Source organism: Prosopis cineraria, unplaced genomic scaffold (genome assembly GCF_029017545.1).
Source record: "Prosopis cineraria cultivar Desert tree isolate PC_DT_omini unplaced genomic scaffold, ASM2901754v1 PC11, whole genome shotgun sequence".
Taxonomy (NCBI): Eukaryota; Viridiplantae; Streptophyta; class Magnoliopsida; order Fabales; family Fabaceae; genus Prosopis; species Prosopis cineraria.
In genome coordinates this window covers 29557664-29574115 of record NW_026555342.1, presented here as the reverse complement: position 1 = coordinate 29574115, position 16452 = coordinate 29557664, and the positions used below count along the sequence as shown (strand labels likewise).

Here is a 16452-nt window from a genome sequence, read left to right as displayed (position 1 = left end):
AAGCATAAAGCCAAAAAAAAGAAGAAGAAGGTGACGATGATCTCCCCCAATTTTCTGAAAGATTCTCAGCAAAAAGAAATTATTATAGCAAAGAGAAAAATACTTCGATTTGCAATTTCTAGAGCATAAAGAGAAAGACTTTGATCTCCTCACAACCTTGCAAACAAATATTTAACAAGAAACATAACAACTTGAACATTTAGCAAGAAAACAATAAGTTAAAAAAATTAGAGGGAAAAGAAAATTTGAAACGTACATGGAAGATATAGCTTCTATGAATCACGGTTTCTAACTCTTCTCCTTTTCTTTGGTGCATCATTCACCAAACTTGCAAGCCGTTGAGGTTTATTAGTAAATATCACAATCCAAAACATTGTTGATCCACATAAAGCTCCACAAACATACCCTAGCAAGACAGGTTCCCATCCAAATTCAAATCTAGCCTCAAAACTTGAACTTTGCAGCAATGGATATCTTTCCCCATTGGGGATGCAAGGAATCATTAGTTGAAAACCATGCAATTGCTTGTTTCCTTCAAAGGAATCACTTGTGAAAGTCTCAAACTGCTGGCCCCTAGGAATGCAACCTTCAAGTTGATTTTGTGAAAGGTTTAAAATAGATAGGAAGTTCAGATTAGTCAACTCTATAGGAATTTTTCCAATGAGCTTGTTTGATGACAAGTCCAACCATTCCAAATTTCTCAAATTTCCTAGTGAGGTTGGAATCACACCAATGAGCCTATTATTAGAAAAATTGAGCCCCTTCAATGCTCTAAGCTTCCCAATAGATATTGGAATCTCTCCCTCAAACATGTTATTAGATAGATCAATGCATATGAAAATAGTCAAGATCTTTTCCATATGAATGTCATGTCCTTTCAAGGTTACCTCAATAGAGTCATTATATGTGTCAAACTGATCAGATTGATTATAACCAATGTATTCTAAATCAATTTCTCCCTCTTGATTTTTCATAGCATCAAAAGATTTGAAGTATGTTGCAGGTAAAGGGCCAGTTAAATTGTTGTTGGCTGTCAAAAACTCTCAACTTTGCGAAGGCATAGTTGGCTTTGTTGTTTAAATTAGGGATAAAGCCATGTAACTTATTCTCTCTAAGAACAAGCACTTGCAATTCTTTAACGTCTTGAACCCAATGAGGAAATGTATCATGAATGTCATTTCTACCAAGATCTATGACTTCTAAATTTGTGCAATTGACCAAAGATTGAGGTAACAACCCATGCAAAAAATTGTCATTAAGATTTAGGGTCCTCAGCTTGTTTCCCACATCAAATGTTTTTGGTATGGTGCCAAAAAAGCTATTGTTTTGCAAATCCAAAATAGAAAGAGAAGGGCTAGAGCTCCCAATACAGTGTGGAATTGGGCAACTGAAGTTGTTGTGGGACAAATTGAGAACTTCAAGAGAGCTACCATTGCAAATTGAAGAAGTGAGCTCTCCTTGAAGCAAGTTGAAACTCAGGTCAATGAAACGCATGTTTTTCCAAGAGAAGTGGTCGAATTGCAGTCCTATGAGAAAGTTGTGAGAAAGGTCCAAAGATAAGGTTAGTTATGAGGAAAAAAAATAACTCAGATTCTCCCCTAAAAATTTTACTTGCTCCCTCTAAAAATAATTCAGTTTTCCCTACCCAAAACAAATTTATTGGACCTCAGTTTTTAAAATCTAAAGACATATACTTGAAAATATAATATTCTTACTCTATTGATTATAAAAACATACATTGTTTCTTTAGTAATCTATTTAATAAATTTTATTTTAAATCAATGTAATACATATTTATGTTGCTGGAAAGATACAAATCAATTAATACTGTGTGGCATACAGCAGCAGCAGTAAGAAATCTTTTGGCACTTTTATTTCATCAATTTTCAAATTCAAATAAAATATTTTTTGTGACATTTTTTAATTTCAATAGGTTTATTTAATTTCACAAATCATAATTGAACGAGAAGCAGAGTTCATCTTTAAACTGAAATGATATTATATGATGCAATTTACTGACCCAAAAAAAAACAAAAGGAAAATTTTAGAGTATTGTGTTTGTTTTCTTTATTGATATACTTATAACATAGTTGTAATATAGGTTTATGTATTGTTTTTGTTTTGATTTTGAAGTTAATTATTATAGTGTGTAACTTTGTTTTGTAAATTAATAAAGAGAAAATTAATCTACAACTCCTTATAATTTCAGCTCATTGTTAGTTAAGTCCTTATGATTTTTTTCTTTTTATTATGTCCTTATAGTTTCCTGCGTTATAAACAGAAACATCTCATTCACAAGTTTGAGCGCAAAATATGACTGAACTAGAGTTTCAGTTCTATTTCCTGGTTAAAAAAAAGTTCTTTTTAAAATTTTAGTGAACTTCAAAATTGTATATAATTTTTAGAAATTTAAAGGTTTATATAATTAGCCTTCGATTTAAAATTTACAGGCACTTGTGTCCAATCAAATTAAGGTGTGTAGATTTTTCACGCATTATTTATGCTAGGGTAAATAAATAAATTACCCCCTAAGTTCAGTAGTAGCATAGATTCTTAACTTGTTTATTATGTAAATTATTCCCTCAACTTTTATAAATGATACAATTTAACTCTTGTCATTAACAAAAGTTAACTTTAACCATTAGTTTATCAAAATGATTAAAAAAGGACCTCTAAGATTAGATAAAATACCAAAATTTGGTCCTTTTTAATCATTTTGCTCCTTTTTGGGTCCTTTATTATAATTTTATAAGGCTTTTTTATCATTTTCTGATCAACTAATATTCAAAGTTAATTTTTTATTAACAATAGGGGTTAGATTGCATTGTTTTCAAAAGTTGAAGGAACAATTTGCAAAATCAACGAGTTCAAGGTCTATGGTGCTACTAGGCCTAAAGCTCAAGGTAATTTACTCATTTACCCCTATTCTATGACAAGTTGTTACTACTTCTTTAAAGTGCACTTGTTCTAGCTTTTTTGATTGTACAAAAGTATTTTTTTTATTGCTTACATGTATCATTCCATTGGAAGCAATCATGTTCAAACTATGGTTGGGTACTAAATGTGGACATTTTTTCTAATAGAGATTTGAATTTTGGTTCGCCACATCATAATGAACTAACCCTTTCTGCTAGAGCAAACTCTTGTTGGTAATCGTATAAAAGTATTTTAATTTTTGAGTGTGGAAGGCTCAGTATCTAAGCTTTCTATATTGTTATACTTTTTAAAATATTAGTTCTGTTTATTATAATTTTTTAATTTATATGGAATAAATCTTTAAAAGTAAAAAAAGGAAATATCACATAATTTGAATTTTAATGAAACAAAATAGATCGAGTTGTCGCATAAAGAACTATGAAATCAATAAGAAAAAATATTAACAAAATTATTAAACTAAGAGAAAATATAAACAAGAAAAAAATCACAATTCTGAACTAATATGTATTAAATTCTATCATACAAAATTATCAGATATTATCAACCCCCTGGCTTGTATACTGAAAAATCTTGCTCTAGCCCAGTGAAATTAAGTAAAAGGAAAAAGGTTAAGAAAAAAAATTTCAATTAATAGTCTAATACTCATAGGAACTTGAATGTCTACATCCACTAATAGTACTTCTCCTAACGCATCAACATCTCATGTATGAAAATATATGAAAATTTAAATTTATTTTCTGTGTTTGTAAAAGTTTTAAGGTGAAAAGAATTAAGAAAATCACAAATTACTCTTGGGGTGCTAGGGTAATTGATTTGTTTTTAAAATTCAATCCATAATTATTGAATAATCTATTAATTCAAATTAATATTTTTGTAAAATAAAAAAATGAAATTAAATAGGTAAATAATGTATTTTTAAAAATAAAGGGAGAGGGAGAAAATATACACGTCATCAATGGGTCCATTGTGGGTATGATGTGGATTATTTTTTTATCAGATCCCCCCTGAGGGACTAATATGGAGTATTTCCATTGAAAAAAAATATGAATGATATTTTTAACAATGAAATATACATCATAGGCATAAAAAAAAGATAAAATGTTTTTTATTTAAGGAATTAAAATAAGTTCAGTGGCAGATTCTAGAGATAATATATAAATTATATAAGAATTTTTTAAGCAACACCCTCTCATTACCATATGTAGAAAATAAATTGATTTGTTTTTAGAGGCCGTGTGTGTAACAACTTTTTATGACGTAAAATTTTAATGTTGGTTAAAAAAAATGGATTGTGTTAAACATATCAAGTATACTATAATTTTTATTTTAAAAAAATCTCAGTTATAAATTTCGCAAACAATATAGAATAAGCAGAATAATAAATGAAAAGTTCATTAAAGCATCTAAAATTAAGATATGATAGATTGGATGTACCTGTAAAGAAGTTGTATTGTAGAAATAAATCTACCACAATGTTCCATTGAAAGGAATGGATCCACTCAAGTGATTTGATCCCAAATCTAAGATTTCAAGTTTAGCGAGATTTCCTATTTCTTTAGGTATAAAACCTGGAAACACAAAAAGTGATAGGTAATAACATTTTTATAACAGAATGAACTTAAAAAGACATAATATTTTTTAATATAACAAAAAAAAAGTGCACATATCTTACTAATTCCAAAAACATTAATATTTATGTTATGCTAGAGATAATTCTTCAAATTGTTTTCACATTAAATTATAATTATTAAAGTAGAAACGTTAAAGAGAGATGATGAAATTCCACGTATTTCAATTAAAAAGTAAACAGCATATAATTATTGATTTTTAACAATAATTGATCTAGGTGACATAAAAATAATAAAATTAAGATGATAATCATAGAATGAGACAAGAAAGCTTTATGAAATCATATTAATTGATGGCCATTTTCTAGGAGTCAAAAAATTAATCTAACAATAGCAAATAGAATTTACACATATGACGTCAGTGCATGCAAGCATATATTTGAATATCTTGTCTAATCGTCATAGGGAAGGGGACACACACATGCATTACTCACCCACTCAACACATTAATACACAACCCCTAACTAAACCACACACACTTGCCTAACCTAATGACTTTTAAACTCCGCCTATTTTTGGCCTTACGGGGAGTAGAATTTAGAACCCCTTGCATTAAGGGGAATGTTGGTGCCAATGAATCAAAGGATACTTGGCTTTATCATAAATATTACCAACATGACATGCCCCAATTATCTGTCTTTCTACATCTTGTTTGCACCGTGAGCGCGCGCGCACGACATTTCTTTTTTATTATTTACTATTATTTGTAATAGATTTTTTATATTTACTTAAATAATTTTTAAGCTAAATTTTTCATTCCTTTATATTTTTAATAAAAATTAAATATAAAATATGCTTTTAATTTTAATATATAAAATATAATTTTTAAAATAAATAAGAAGATAAAACTATGAAGTAAACTATGTTTAACTCTATCATACGAAAATTATTAAAGGAGAAAAAAGAGCCAGGGAAAAAATTCAAGAAATACTCATTTCATCCTATAGAAGAGTATCGTTTCCAACATCTCATGTCTTTTATAAAGTTTATATAAAAATATGTAAAGTAATATATTTGCAACAAATTGAAAATTTTGAAGAAATTAAACACGTAGAATTGTAATTTTTTTAGCAAAGGGAGGGAAGAAAATGGGAAAACAAAAGAAAAATTCCCTTGAAATATGTAAATGACAATGAGGTCCTGAGAAATTATGTGATAATTCTTCTCAAGTACCTTCAAACCTTTCTAACATTAATGTCTTTGCACAATGATTATAATGACCCCAATTTATACCAGAAACTATTTTGATTTAAATAATAACTACTTTTCTTCTAGTAATGACTAAAATGGGATAATAAATAACAAATTCTGCTTTGTAAATTTTTTAATCAGTGATCTATTTCTTTTTAATTTTTATTTTAATATAAGAAAGGTCTCAAGGGACTTGAGAAGAATTATTACATTTCATGAAACTTCATTGTTATTTGTAAAGTTCAAGGAGACTTTTCTATCATTTTCCCAATAAAATATAAAGTTAATTTTTTGATTACCCACAAGTAATCTCCTTTTGAAAGCAATCATGTTGAAGGCATAGTTGGGCACTAAATTATGGATAACCCTCTCCTAATGGGAATTTGAGCCTTGATTTGTTACATTGTGAAAGACTAATTTCTTTTACTAGATCCAAATCCAATTGATATTTTTTATTCATATATTAATTTTTATTAATTATATAAAAATATTTATTTATTACTTTTAGAAAAATACATAAATAATTTAACTAAAAGAAAATCTCAAACACAAATGTACAAACAAAACTTAATAAAACAGGGATTTAATATAATAAAAGATAAATTAGTCAATATAATCTATATTTACTTTTCTTTAAATTCTATTGATTTTAACACAATATTTTTATATTAGTTATTTAAATATAGCCATACAAGTTCTAAAATTGGAAGAAAAGGGAGTAGACAATTACATTACGGGAGGAAATTAATAATTTTTAAATTTTTAACACAATTACTAATAAAAGATGAAGTACTTTAAATCTTTAACAGAATATTCATTAACGGTATTGAAAATTAGACTAAAGTGTGGGTTTGAAAATAGATGAGAGATCTATGTAATTTTAGCAAATTAGAAGAGAGATCATTATATTTTAGTCTTTTACTCAATTATTGAATATTATCAAGCCTTGGATTTTTGGAAATAAGTATAAATCTTAATATTGAATCTCCGAAAGAAAAAAAAAATTATGATTCGGGTGAAGTTAAGAAAAGAAGAAAAGACAAGGGAAATGTAATGTTATACTTGTTCCGGCCTAGAAGAACCAACTTCTCATGTCTATTATAAAGTTTAGACAAAAATATAAAAATTAAAATGCACATTTTAATTGTTTTTGAGTCTTCGTAACAGATTTAAAATATAATCTTTTCATAAAATTATAAAATTCCTTTGAGGTGCGACAAGTTAAGTAGCAACTATTGAATTTATTGTTTAATTAAAACTTAATAATTTTGCTAAATAAAAAATAAAAAATGTAAAAGAATTGGAGAAAAAGATAAACAGGTAAAAAATATTGTTTGATTCTTTTCTCTACTTTTATGTTCTTGCAATATTTCTATAGAGTAATTTTTTTAGAACAAGTTTTACAGCCATTTTTTTTTAACAAATTGTTTGAATTATTATTCTGAAAAATATATCTAAATGATAAAGTGAATAGTGAAATGGTTGTTTACTTTATTTAAGTAATGTCATTAATGAAAACATGATGTTCTCTAAATCTTTTCTAATTTTGGATAACAAAAGGTGATAGAATATTAAAAAGATCTGATTTTTCTAGTTTTTCATGACAACCTCTAATTTTGTTTTGCTTTTTCAGAACATGGAACCAAAAACACATTATTTTTATAAATATAAAGCTAAAGTTAATAGGACCTAGAAAGCTAAAATGTAGAAAAAGTATAGAAAATGTTGGTCCACAGTGAAGTTTTTTAAAATTGAATAGAGTACAAATGATGTGTCATACTAAGAGCCAAGAGGATTTAAAATTTTCACTTTTATTTCATGTTATACAAATATCATGAATGAACAATATGAATGAAATGATGAAAAAACAAAATCTTTTTTAGAGAAAAATAGTTTAAAAAAGAAGCAATACATACCTGTAAACGAGTTACTATCCATAAACAACATTTTCAAAGATGTGCAGTTACTTGATCTTGGAATGCCTCCCTCTAAATAATTATCACCAAGATCCAATAATTTCAACAAATGGAGTTGATGGCACATTTCTTCAGGCAAACTACCATTTAAATGATTTAGGTAAAAGACAACCTCTATCAAAGAAGACATGTTCCAAATAAATGAAGGAATTTTGCCTATAAAAAAATGTTTATTTGGTGTTAGTACACATAAGACTAGCAATTCGCCAAATTTGCACATAATGATTTAAATAATACATGGGAATGCGTTAATTAGAGGCTTAACATTAATAGAAAAATAATTTAATTGTTGTTGGAAAGCAATTTAAACAGGACTCTTTCAATTTAAAATCCACAATTCTTAGAGCAGAAATGCTAAAGAGAGATGATGGAATTTCACCTATTTCAATTTAAAAATGAAGAGCATAAAAATTATATTAAAATAAGCTAAGAGTTACAAGAGTTTGATTGATTTTTAATACTAAATTGAGCTTGAAAAGAATAAAAATAAAGATAATGATAGAACGAAACAAGAAAGCTATATATGAAGTTATATTTAATGATGGCGATTTTCTAGGAATGAAAAAATTAATCTAACATTGATAAATAGAATAAACATATATTTTTATAAAAATATTTCAATGTTCACGTATGTGTATGAACATATCTTGGAATAGTAGAACTATGGCCCCTACTATGCATGTTCTAATCAGTTGGCAACTCTTTGTGCATGACTAGCACATTATATGAATATAGAAAATGAATGAAATGATGAAAAGGCAAATCTCATTTCAAATTTATTTCTATTGGAGAGATTCGGAATAAAATCAAACACCGATCCACCCAAACCCTTACTTATACGGATAAGGTCATATCTGTAAACGAAGTGGCACGCAAATATAACTCTATCATTATTCATAATTCTCTTTGGAATTAAATAATATAATCTAGAAATAAAACCTTTTTACTAAATATTATTTAATAAAATTAATGTACAATTTAGATTATCCAAAGCAAAGTTGAATGTTCTTTATATGCGCCTTGTAAGGCTTAATCACTCATTTTGAAAAACCCTCAAAAAAAGTTTAAGTGACAGAATAATATACACTTATTTTAAAGATAAAATCAAACCAATATATGAATGTACAATATGAATGAGAGGTGAAAAAGAATTCCTTTTTAGATTTATTTTATTTGAGAAAAAGATTAGGACACAAGTGCATACCTGTAAATGAGTTGGTGGCCAAATATAATCCTTTTAAAGATGTGCAGTTACTTATTGATTTTGGAATGTTTCCCTCTAAATAATTATCATTAACAGACAAGAATTCCAGTAAAGGGAGTTGATGACACATCCCTTCTGGTAAATTGCCGTTTAAATGATTCCTTCTAAGGTAAACCTCCCTCAAAAAAAGCCATGTTCCAAAGAAATGAAGGAATTTCACCTAAAAAATGCAAAATATTATTTTGTTTGATGGTTAAGACAAACAAGCTTATACTTATTGAATGAAAATATCTTCAACAATTGAAACTTTTGGAGACAATATATATATATATATATATAATACACAAAATTTCCTTGAAAGCATAAAATTATGCAAGGGTTGCATTAACACAAATTGTTTCTTGTTAGTTATATTTTACATTAAAGTGAGCATGTGGTTAGAAGCTCTCGCAATGCTCTTCAACACTCAACAAATATAGGTGTCAAAAAAAGAATAAAAATTAGATATAATAATAGAATTAAACATGAAAGCTTTATGAAGTTTTATTAATTGACCACATGAAATCTTCTAAGAGTTCAAAGAATACAATGGAACTATAGTAGATAGAATAAACATATATATATTTTTATGAGAGATTTGGATGTATCATCAAAATTACTTTGGCACAATACTCTTCCTGTGTAGAGATAGTGTCACGAGATTACACACACACACACACAAGACATTCATATTTTTTATCACATCATTTTAATACTTCCTTTGAGAAATAAGGCTAACATACTCTAAATGATAATATAAAAGTACAATTAATTTGGAAAAAAAAATGACCCGTAATTGGAAAGACTGATAATCATAGACTAAATTAGTTGTCAGTTTGTCATGTATTGTGTGTGCGCGCGCGCGCGTTCATGTGTGATTCATTGTGAAATATGGACGGATTGTCTATATTAAAAAAATAAGAAAACTTTCCATGAAAAAAATAAGGTGCAAGGAAAAATGAAAAATGAAAGGTAATATATATGAACATCAAAACCTAACTAGTCATTACTATAAAATTAAGATAATCTTTATTATAAAATCTTTTTAAAGACAAATCTTTTAAATATATGAAGTTACTTATATTACATTTCACAAATTGATAAAAAGATTTATTTGGAGATTATTTTTTACATAATTTGTGGGCCCACCATTATGTGAACAAACATACAAATACACACACCAAAAACCCGAACGCAACACAAACATAAAAAACATATTTTAAAAATAAATTATTTTAAAATTACTTTTATTTGAGAGATTAAAACAAAAAAATAAATCACACGTATGATTTGAAACAAACATATAATTTAAACTCTTACCTTGTAAATTGCTATTGTCAAGACACAAGAATTGGAGGTTTGTCAAATTTCCAATATCGCTTGGAATGATTCCTTGTTTGAACATGTTATCACCTAATTGTAACTCTACCAATTCCTTGCATTGATGCCAAACGGAAGGCATTTTTTCAGACAAATTATTTCCATCAACATAGAATATTTCAAGTTTTGGAAGTCCAAAGCACACATTTGTTGGGAGACTCCCAGATAAATTATTTATTGCAAGATCAACTTGTTGTGGCAATGATATGTTAAATAATGAGATTGGTAAAGAACCAACAAGTTGATTATCTCCAAGATATATCATCTGTAGCTGTGTAAGATCACCAATCTCATTTGGAATGCCTCCTTCAAATATCAAAAGAAAGTAATATGTCAATATATATCTAAATCATATGGAAGAATTTTCAAAAGTATGCATTTTTATGCATGTTTTCAGTTTTAACATTTTCAATCTAGTTAATAATAAAATAAAATTAAAATATAATTTGAATAGTGTCCATATTAAATTAATAGTATCCAAATTAATTTGAATAGTATCCAAATTAAATTAAAACATGCATTTATATGCATGTTTTCAGTTTAAACATTTTTATGCGTTGTAGTAAGCTTTACTGTTTTTTTTTAAACAACCCTTCAAGATGTTTTCAATGATAGAATACACATTTATCTTCAAGGACTGGTGATGCCCCTTGATTTGTTATCAGGACTAATATATTCTTTATTTCCATGCGAGCAATTATTTGAATGCATTGTTGTAAAGGAACAAATATTTTCTCTTCAGTTGCATGTTGATTTTTATTGGGAAAAAAAATTTGATAACCAATTTTTTTAAATTCATCAAATACCAAAAAGCAATAAAAAAATCGAGACATTCCCAGATTCCTCAAGGGTGATATCCCTCTGCAGACCGAATAGATCAATTTTGAACAAAGACAAATAATAAAGAAATTAAAAATAATCCAAAACATAAATATTGATACAAATAATCGAAAAACATAGATATGTGATTTATTTGATGTAGTAAACCAAGGAGCAATAAAAAATTAAAATTTTATAATTTGATAATTAATATTATATCAAATGATTACCATATTGATAGTAAAATTACCAAGAATATTAAATTTTAAATAAATTATTTTTATTAATATAATTACTAATTATACTACATCTAATATTAGTAATTTAATTTATTTAATGCATTGAATAAAAAATTAGATTACTCTTCCTATTATTCTATTTCTTTTGGAGTGCTTCTTCGTTCGAAGCATTACAGAAGGTGATTCTTTGTTTTCTTATTATTTGTGTAAAGTCTTATGGAGCGTTTTTGTCTGGAAGTGCTCTAGAAGACTGATGATACACTTATTTTTAGAAACACTCCAATATGATCCACCTCTATATTTCAGAGCATTTTTACATGTAAGTGTTCTGAAACGGATGCTTTTGTAATTTTTCCTTTTTTGGGTAGTAGTGATACCTAACGAAGTAGTATAAGATAAATTTAATAACTCAAGTGAAGATAAGTTATAAATTGTTCAAGAAAATATTCCTTGAAGTTTGTTTCTCAAAAGTTGTAAAATTTTCAAGCGCTTAAGTCTCCCTACCTCAACAGAAATGACTCCTTCAATTAGATTATAATTTCAATCTAATGTCTCCAACCTTGATAGACTGAATAGAGATAGTGAAATAAATCCATCAAAGTTATAGTTCTTTGTATCATATATATGCCATTTTATTCATAATTCATTTTGATATTAAATAATCTAACCTAGAGCTAATTGAAATTTGAATTATGATTTGATCACGATAAATCATATATCACATTTCGTGTCTTCAAAGTAATCTAGCAGAAAATCAAGATATATAGGAATTGGAGATTGGTCAAAATCATTAAGATTAGGCAAAACATAATCTTTGGTCCTTATAGTTTCATCGAGTTTTGTTTTTAGTCTCTGTAATTTTTTTCATTGTTTTTAGTCCCTATAAAGACTAAAAATACTGAAAAACAAACATTATAGTGACTTGAAAACAAAGGTCACCTGATCTTTTTGAAACTATAGAGACTAAAAATACTAAAAAAACTACAAGAACTGAGAATAAAACTCAATAAAACTATAGAGACCATTAATTGTGTTTTCCCTTTTCCTAATATAAAAAGTAGTTGTTAGTTTGTCACTTAATGTGTGTATGTTTCTATGTGCAATTCATTGATAAATATGGATAGATTGTTTGTACTCTCGGCTGTTACTAAGAAAAAGGGATGGATTGTCTATATTAAAAAGGAAAAGAAAACTTTTCATGAAATAGATAATATACAGGGGAAAATGAATAATGAAAGGTAATATATAAACATGGAAACCTAACTGGTCAATTCTATCAAATTAAGATAATCTTAATTATAAAATATTTTCAAATACATTTCTTTTAATTATATGCAGTTACTTATATTGCATTGGGAATGTTTTCCACAAACTGATAAAAGATTTTTTGGAGATTATTTTTTACACAAGTTGTGGCCCCACTATTATGTGAACAAACAAACAAATTAATACACACACTACACAACCGCATGCATCACAAACATGAAACACATTTTATTTTTATTCGAGAGATTAAAACAAACAAACAAAATCACATGTATGGTTTAAAACAATCATATAATTTAAACTCTTACTTTGCAAATTGCTATTGGCAAGATATAAGACTTGGAGGTTTGTCAAATTTCCAATAGTACTTGGAATGATTCATGGGTTAAACATATTATCACCTAATTATAAGTTTGCCAATTCTTTGCATTGATGCCAAATGGAGGGTATTTCTCCAGACAAATTATTTCCATCCACATAAAATAATTGAAGTTTTGGAAGCATAAGACACATATTTGTTAGGAGATTCCCTGATAATTGATTTGTACCCAAATCAATGTGTTGTAGCAGTGATATATTAAATAATAAGATTGGTATTGTACCAACAAGTTGATTATGTTCAAGATATATTCTCTGTAGTCGTGGAAGATCACCAATCTCATTTGGAATGCCTCCTTCAAATATCAAAAAGAGGAATAATATGTCAATATGTATCATGAGCAGTAACAATATCGAAGAATTTTTTAAAGTATGCATTTTTATGCCTGTTTCAAGTATGAATACTTTCTCAATCTTGTGTTGCATGTGTTCTACATTAAACATGATATATAGGGGTAGTTATATGCATTTTTATTGACAACAGATTCAAAAACAAAAATTATACTTAAGGATAAGGTTCATAGAAAATCAAGCTCACAATGTTAAGAAATATAATTATTTTCAAAAAATTAAATTTATTACTAACTAACTAAATCCCGTTCGTATAGGGTATAGACCAATGAAGATTATTTTTCTAGTTGAAGAAAATATAACTTATATTTTATAATAACGTGTTTAAAGCAAGTTGCCGATGTGAGATCCTTGATAAATGTTAATCTGTAAATATATCTGTGTATATAAGTACTTTTGGAATTATAAAGCATATCCTAACTCTTAAGTCTTAAGTTTTCAATTATTGAAGACCTAACTCACCTAAACTTCAACATAGAATATAAAAAGTTGTGGTCAGTTGCATTATTTGATTTGAGGGTCAAGTCTCAACACAAAAATTTCATTATTAGAACTAAGTTATGCTATAGTATTATTATTGAAAAACTGAATGCTATGTTATACCAACTTACTTACGGTCGTTTGTGTAATTATAATGGATTTAGTATTTATCATTAAAGAAAAACAATGTTCACCGCATCTAAGATTGGTTTAAGGGGGAAAAAAAAGAAACGAGAATGAAGAGAAAATTGGTTAAAAAAAATGACGACAAAAGAAGCTTACTTTCCCTTCAAGTCCAAATCATGTCATAAATGTGATAATATAGATATTTCATGTACGATCTGAGTAAACATTCTTTATATCTAAATTTTGAATTTTAGTAATTTTAGTTTTAGCAATATACGTAACAAAAAAAATTCAATATTTGACTGCAACTTTTAAAAAGAAATAATAGTTAATAATAAATAATAAAATTAAAATATAAATTGAATAGTCCAAATTCCTGATGGATGTAAGCTTTACTCATTTTGAAATACAACCCATGTTTTAATTATAGAATTGACATTTATTGCATTCCCATGATAGCTCTTACTTGAATATATTTTCGTAAGCGAACAAATATTCTATTTGCTACAGTTGCATGTTGGTACGTGATTTATTGAAAGAAAATCGATAACCAATTTGTTTTCAAAACCAAAAAACAAAAACTGAAAAAAAAGTGCACAAAAATACCCAACAAAATATAAATTAGTTTAGACAACTTAACTTAGATCCTTCCACATGATCCTCAAGTGTATTATGCTAACCAAATAGACTAGGGTGAAAATGAATATAGGTATAAAAAATAATTTCAAAACATACCTGACAAAGTGTTAAAAGAAAAACTCAGTAATTCAAGTGATGATAAGTTAGAAATCGTTTGGGGAATGGTTCCTGAAAGCTTGTTATCCGCTAGTTGTAAAATCTTCAAATGCTCAAGTCTTCCCACCTCAACAGAAATGGTTCCTTCAATTAAATTAAAATTCCAATCTAATGTCTCTAACCTTGATAGATTGAACAGAGATAGTGGAATTAATCCATTAAAATTATTATATTGAAGATTTAAGTGCTCCAGTGTAGATATATCTCCTATCCATGCTGGAACTTGTCCATGAAAGTCATTGTAACTTAAGTTCAATAGTTTCAATCTACGAAATCGAACAAACTCTGTTGGTATTTGATCATGAAAATTATTGCTACTAAGATCAAGTTCAACAAGAAATGAGAGATTTCCCAGTTGTGGAGATATGGTGCCTTCAAGATTCATGCCATCAAGATTCAAGGAACGGACCCTTCCATGGTGAGTATTGCAAGTGACACCAACCCAACTGCATGGAGAAGAAGAGGGAAACCAAGTAGATAAGGAATCATGTGGATCTGAAGTGATAAAATATTTAAAGCCAAGAAGTGCAGATTTATCAGCAGTGACGTTTGTATCAATCAAAGCTAAGGAGGATATGAAACAATGGAATGAGAAGATCAAGAAAGCAAAGGAAGGAGGTTTTCCCATGCTTAGCGTGTGAGACTTGTCAAAATTGCAAGTTGTGTATCTACGAAATCACACATATATCATTTTATACTTCACCAATTCCAAATCAAGTCAAAGCGTGCAAGCACAATGACAAATAGAAAATCAAAAGGACGCCTCTTTCATGATCAATAAGATTAAGCAATTCAACTAAAATAATAATTATAAGTAGTGTGTTTGGTAAATTATATCTGTTTTTTATATTTAAAGATATTACTTTTACCATCTCACATTTGATTTTACCACATCAATATCACAGCTATCTTGAATACTTTTTGTTTCAAGCATTGAGTATTTTAACCTTCTCAGTTTTGACATGTAATTTTCTCGATAAGGCCTTTTAACATTTTCAATGATGAATATGTAATTCCCCTCCTATTTCTACGGGGATGAATGTTTTTAATAGAACACAAGTAATTTTATTTTAAATAAAATAGCATGCAGTGAATGGCTTCCATATTAATCAATCAATCAAAATAAAAAATATAAGGAGAGAGGGACGAAAAATTTAAGCCAATACAAACCTGAATATCGATTCCTATAGAAATTTCATACTATACCTTGTGTTTGTTTCAAGTTAATTTTAATTCTCTACTTTTCTTGTATTTATAGCTTATATATTTTAATGAATATATAATAAGATACATAAATTGTATGGAAAGGTTATTTGCAAAGAACTCATGGTAATCTTAATTTTAAATTTAAAGTAACACTCAATCTCTCTACAAAAGAGAAATTCAGTACGTGACCCTAAATTCCGCATTACATTATTTGATTTGACGGTATGAAAATGTGGCGTAGAAAAAATGGAAAGAAAAAAGACATGATAAGAACCTTGTTGATCTTAACATTGTGTTGTCTCTACCAATGAAACCCAAAATCTGTTTCACTTTCAAAATTAAATGGTTAGTCCACGAGGGACCGTATGTTAATTATCATTTCAATATTTTAATTTGCAGTCAGTCAAAAAAATTTGTGCTTCTATCTTTAACGATTT

General features: G+C 27.7%; 1 protein-coding gene and 1 pseudogene across 1 annotated transcript; both read right to left on the bottom strand.

Annotated features, from left to right (window-relative positions):
* Positions 1–272: 272 nt before the first annotated feature.
* LOC129286442 (receptor-like protein 33) lies at positions 273–1494 on the bottom strand (annotated as a pseudogene).
* A 2907-nt stretch (positions 1495–4401) lies between these two features.
* LOC129286441 (LRR receptor-like serine/threonine-protein kinase EFR) lies at positions 4402–15437 on the bottom strand. Its single transcript, XM_054922403.1, has 3 exons — positions 14750–15437; positions 10296–10661; positions 4402–4505 (listed from the first exon to the last, which is right to left on the bottom strand). The coding sequence occupies exons 1-3, from the start codon at positions 15435–15437 to the stop codon at positions 4402–4404; spliced, it is 1158 nt and encodes a 385-aa protein (XP_054778378.1).
* Between the last annotated feature and the right edge of the window lie 1015 nt (positions 15438–16452).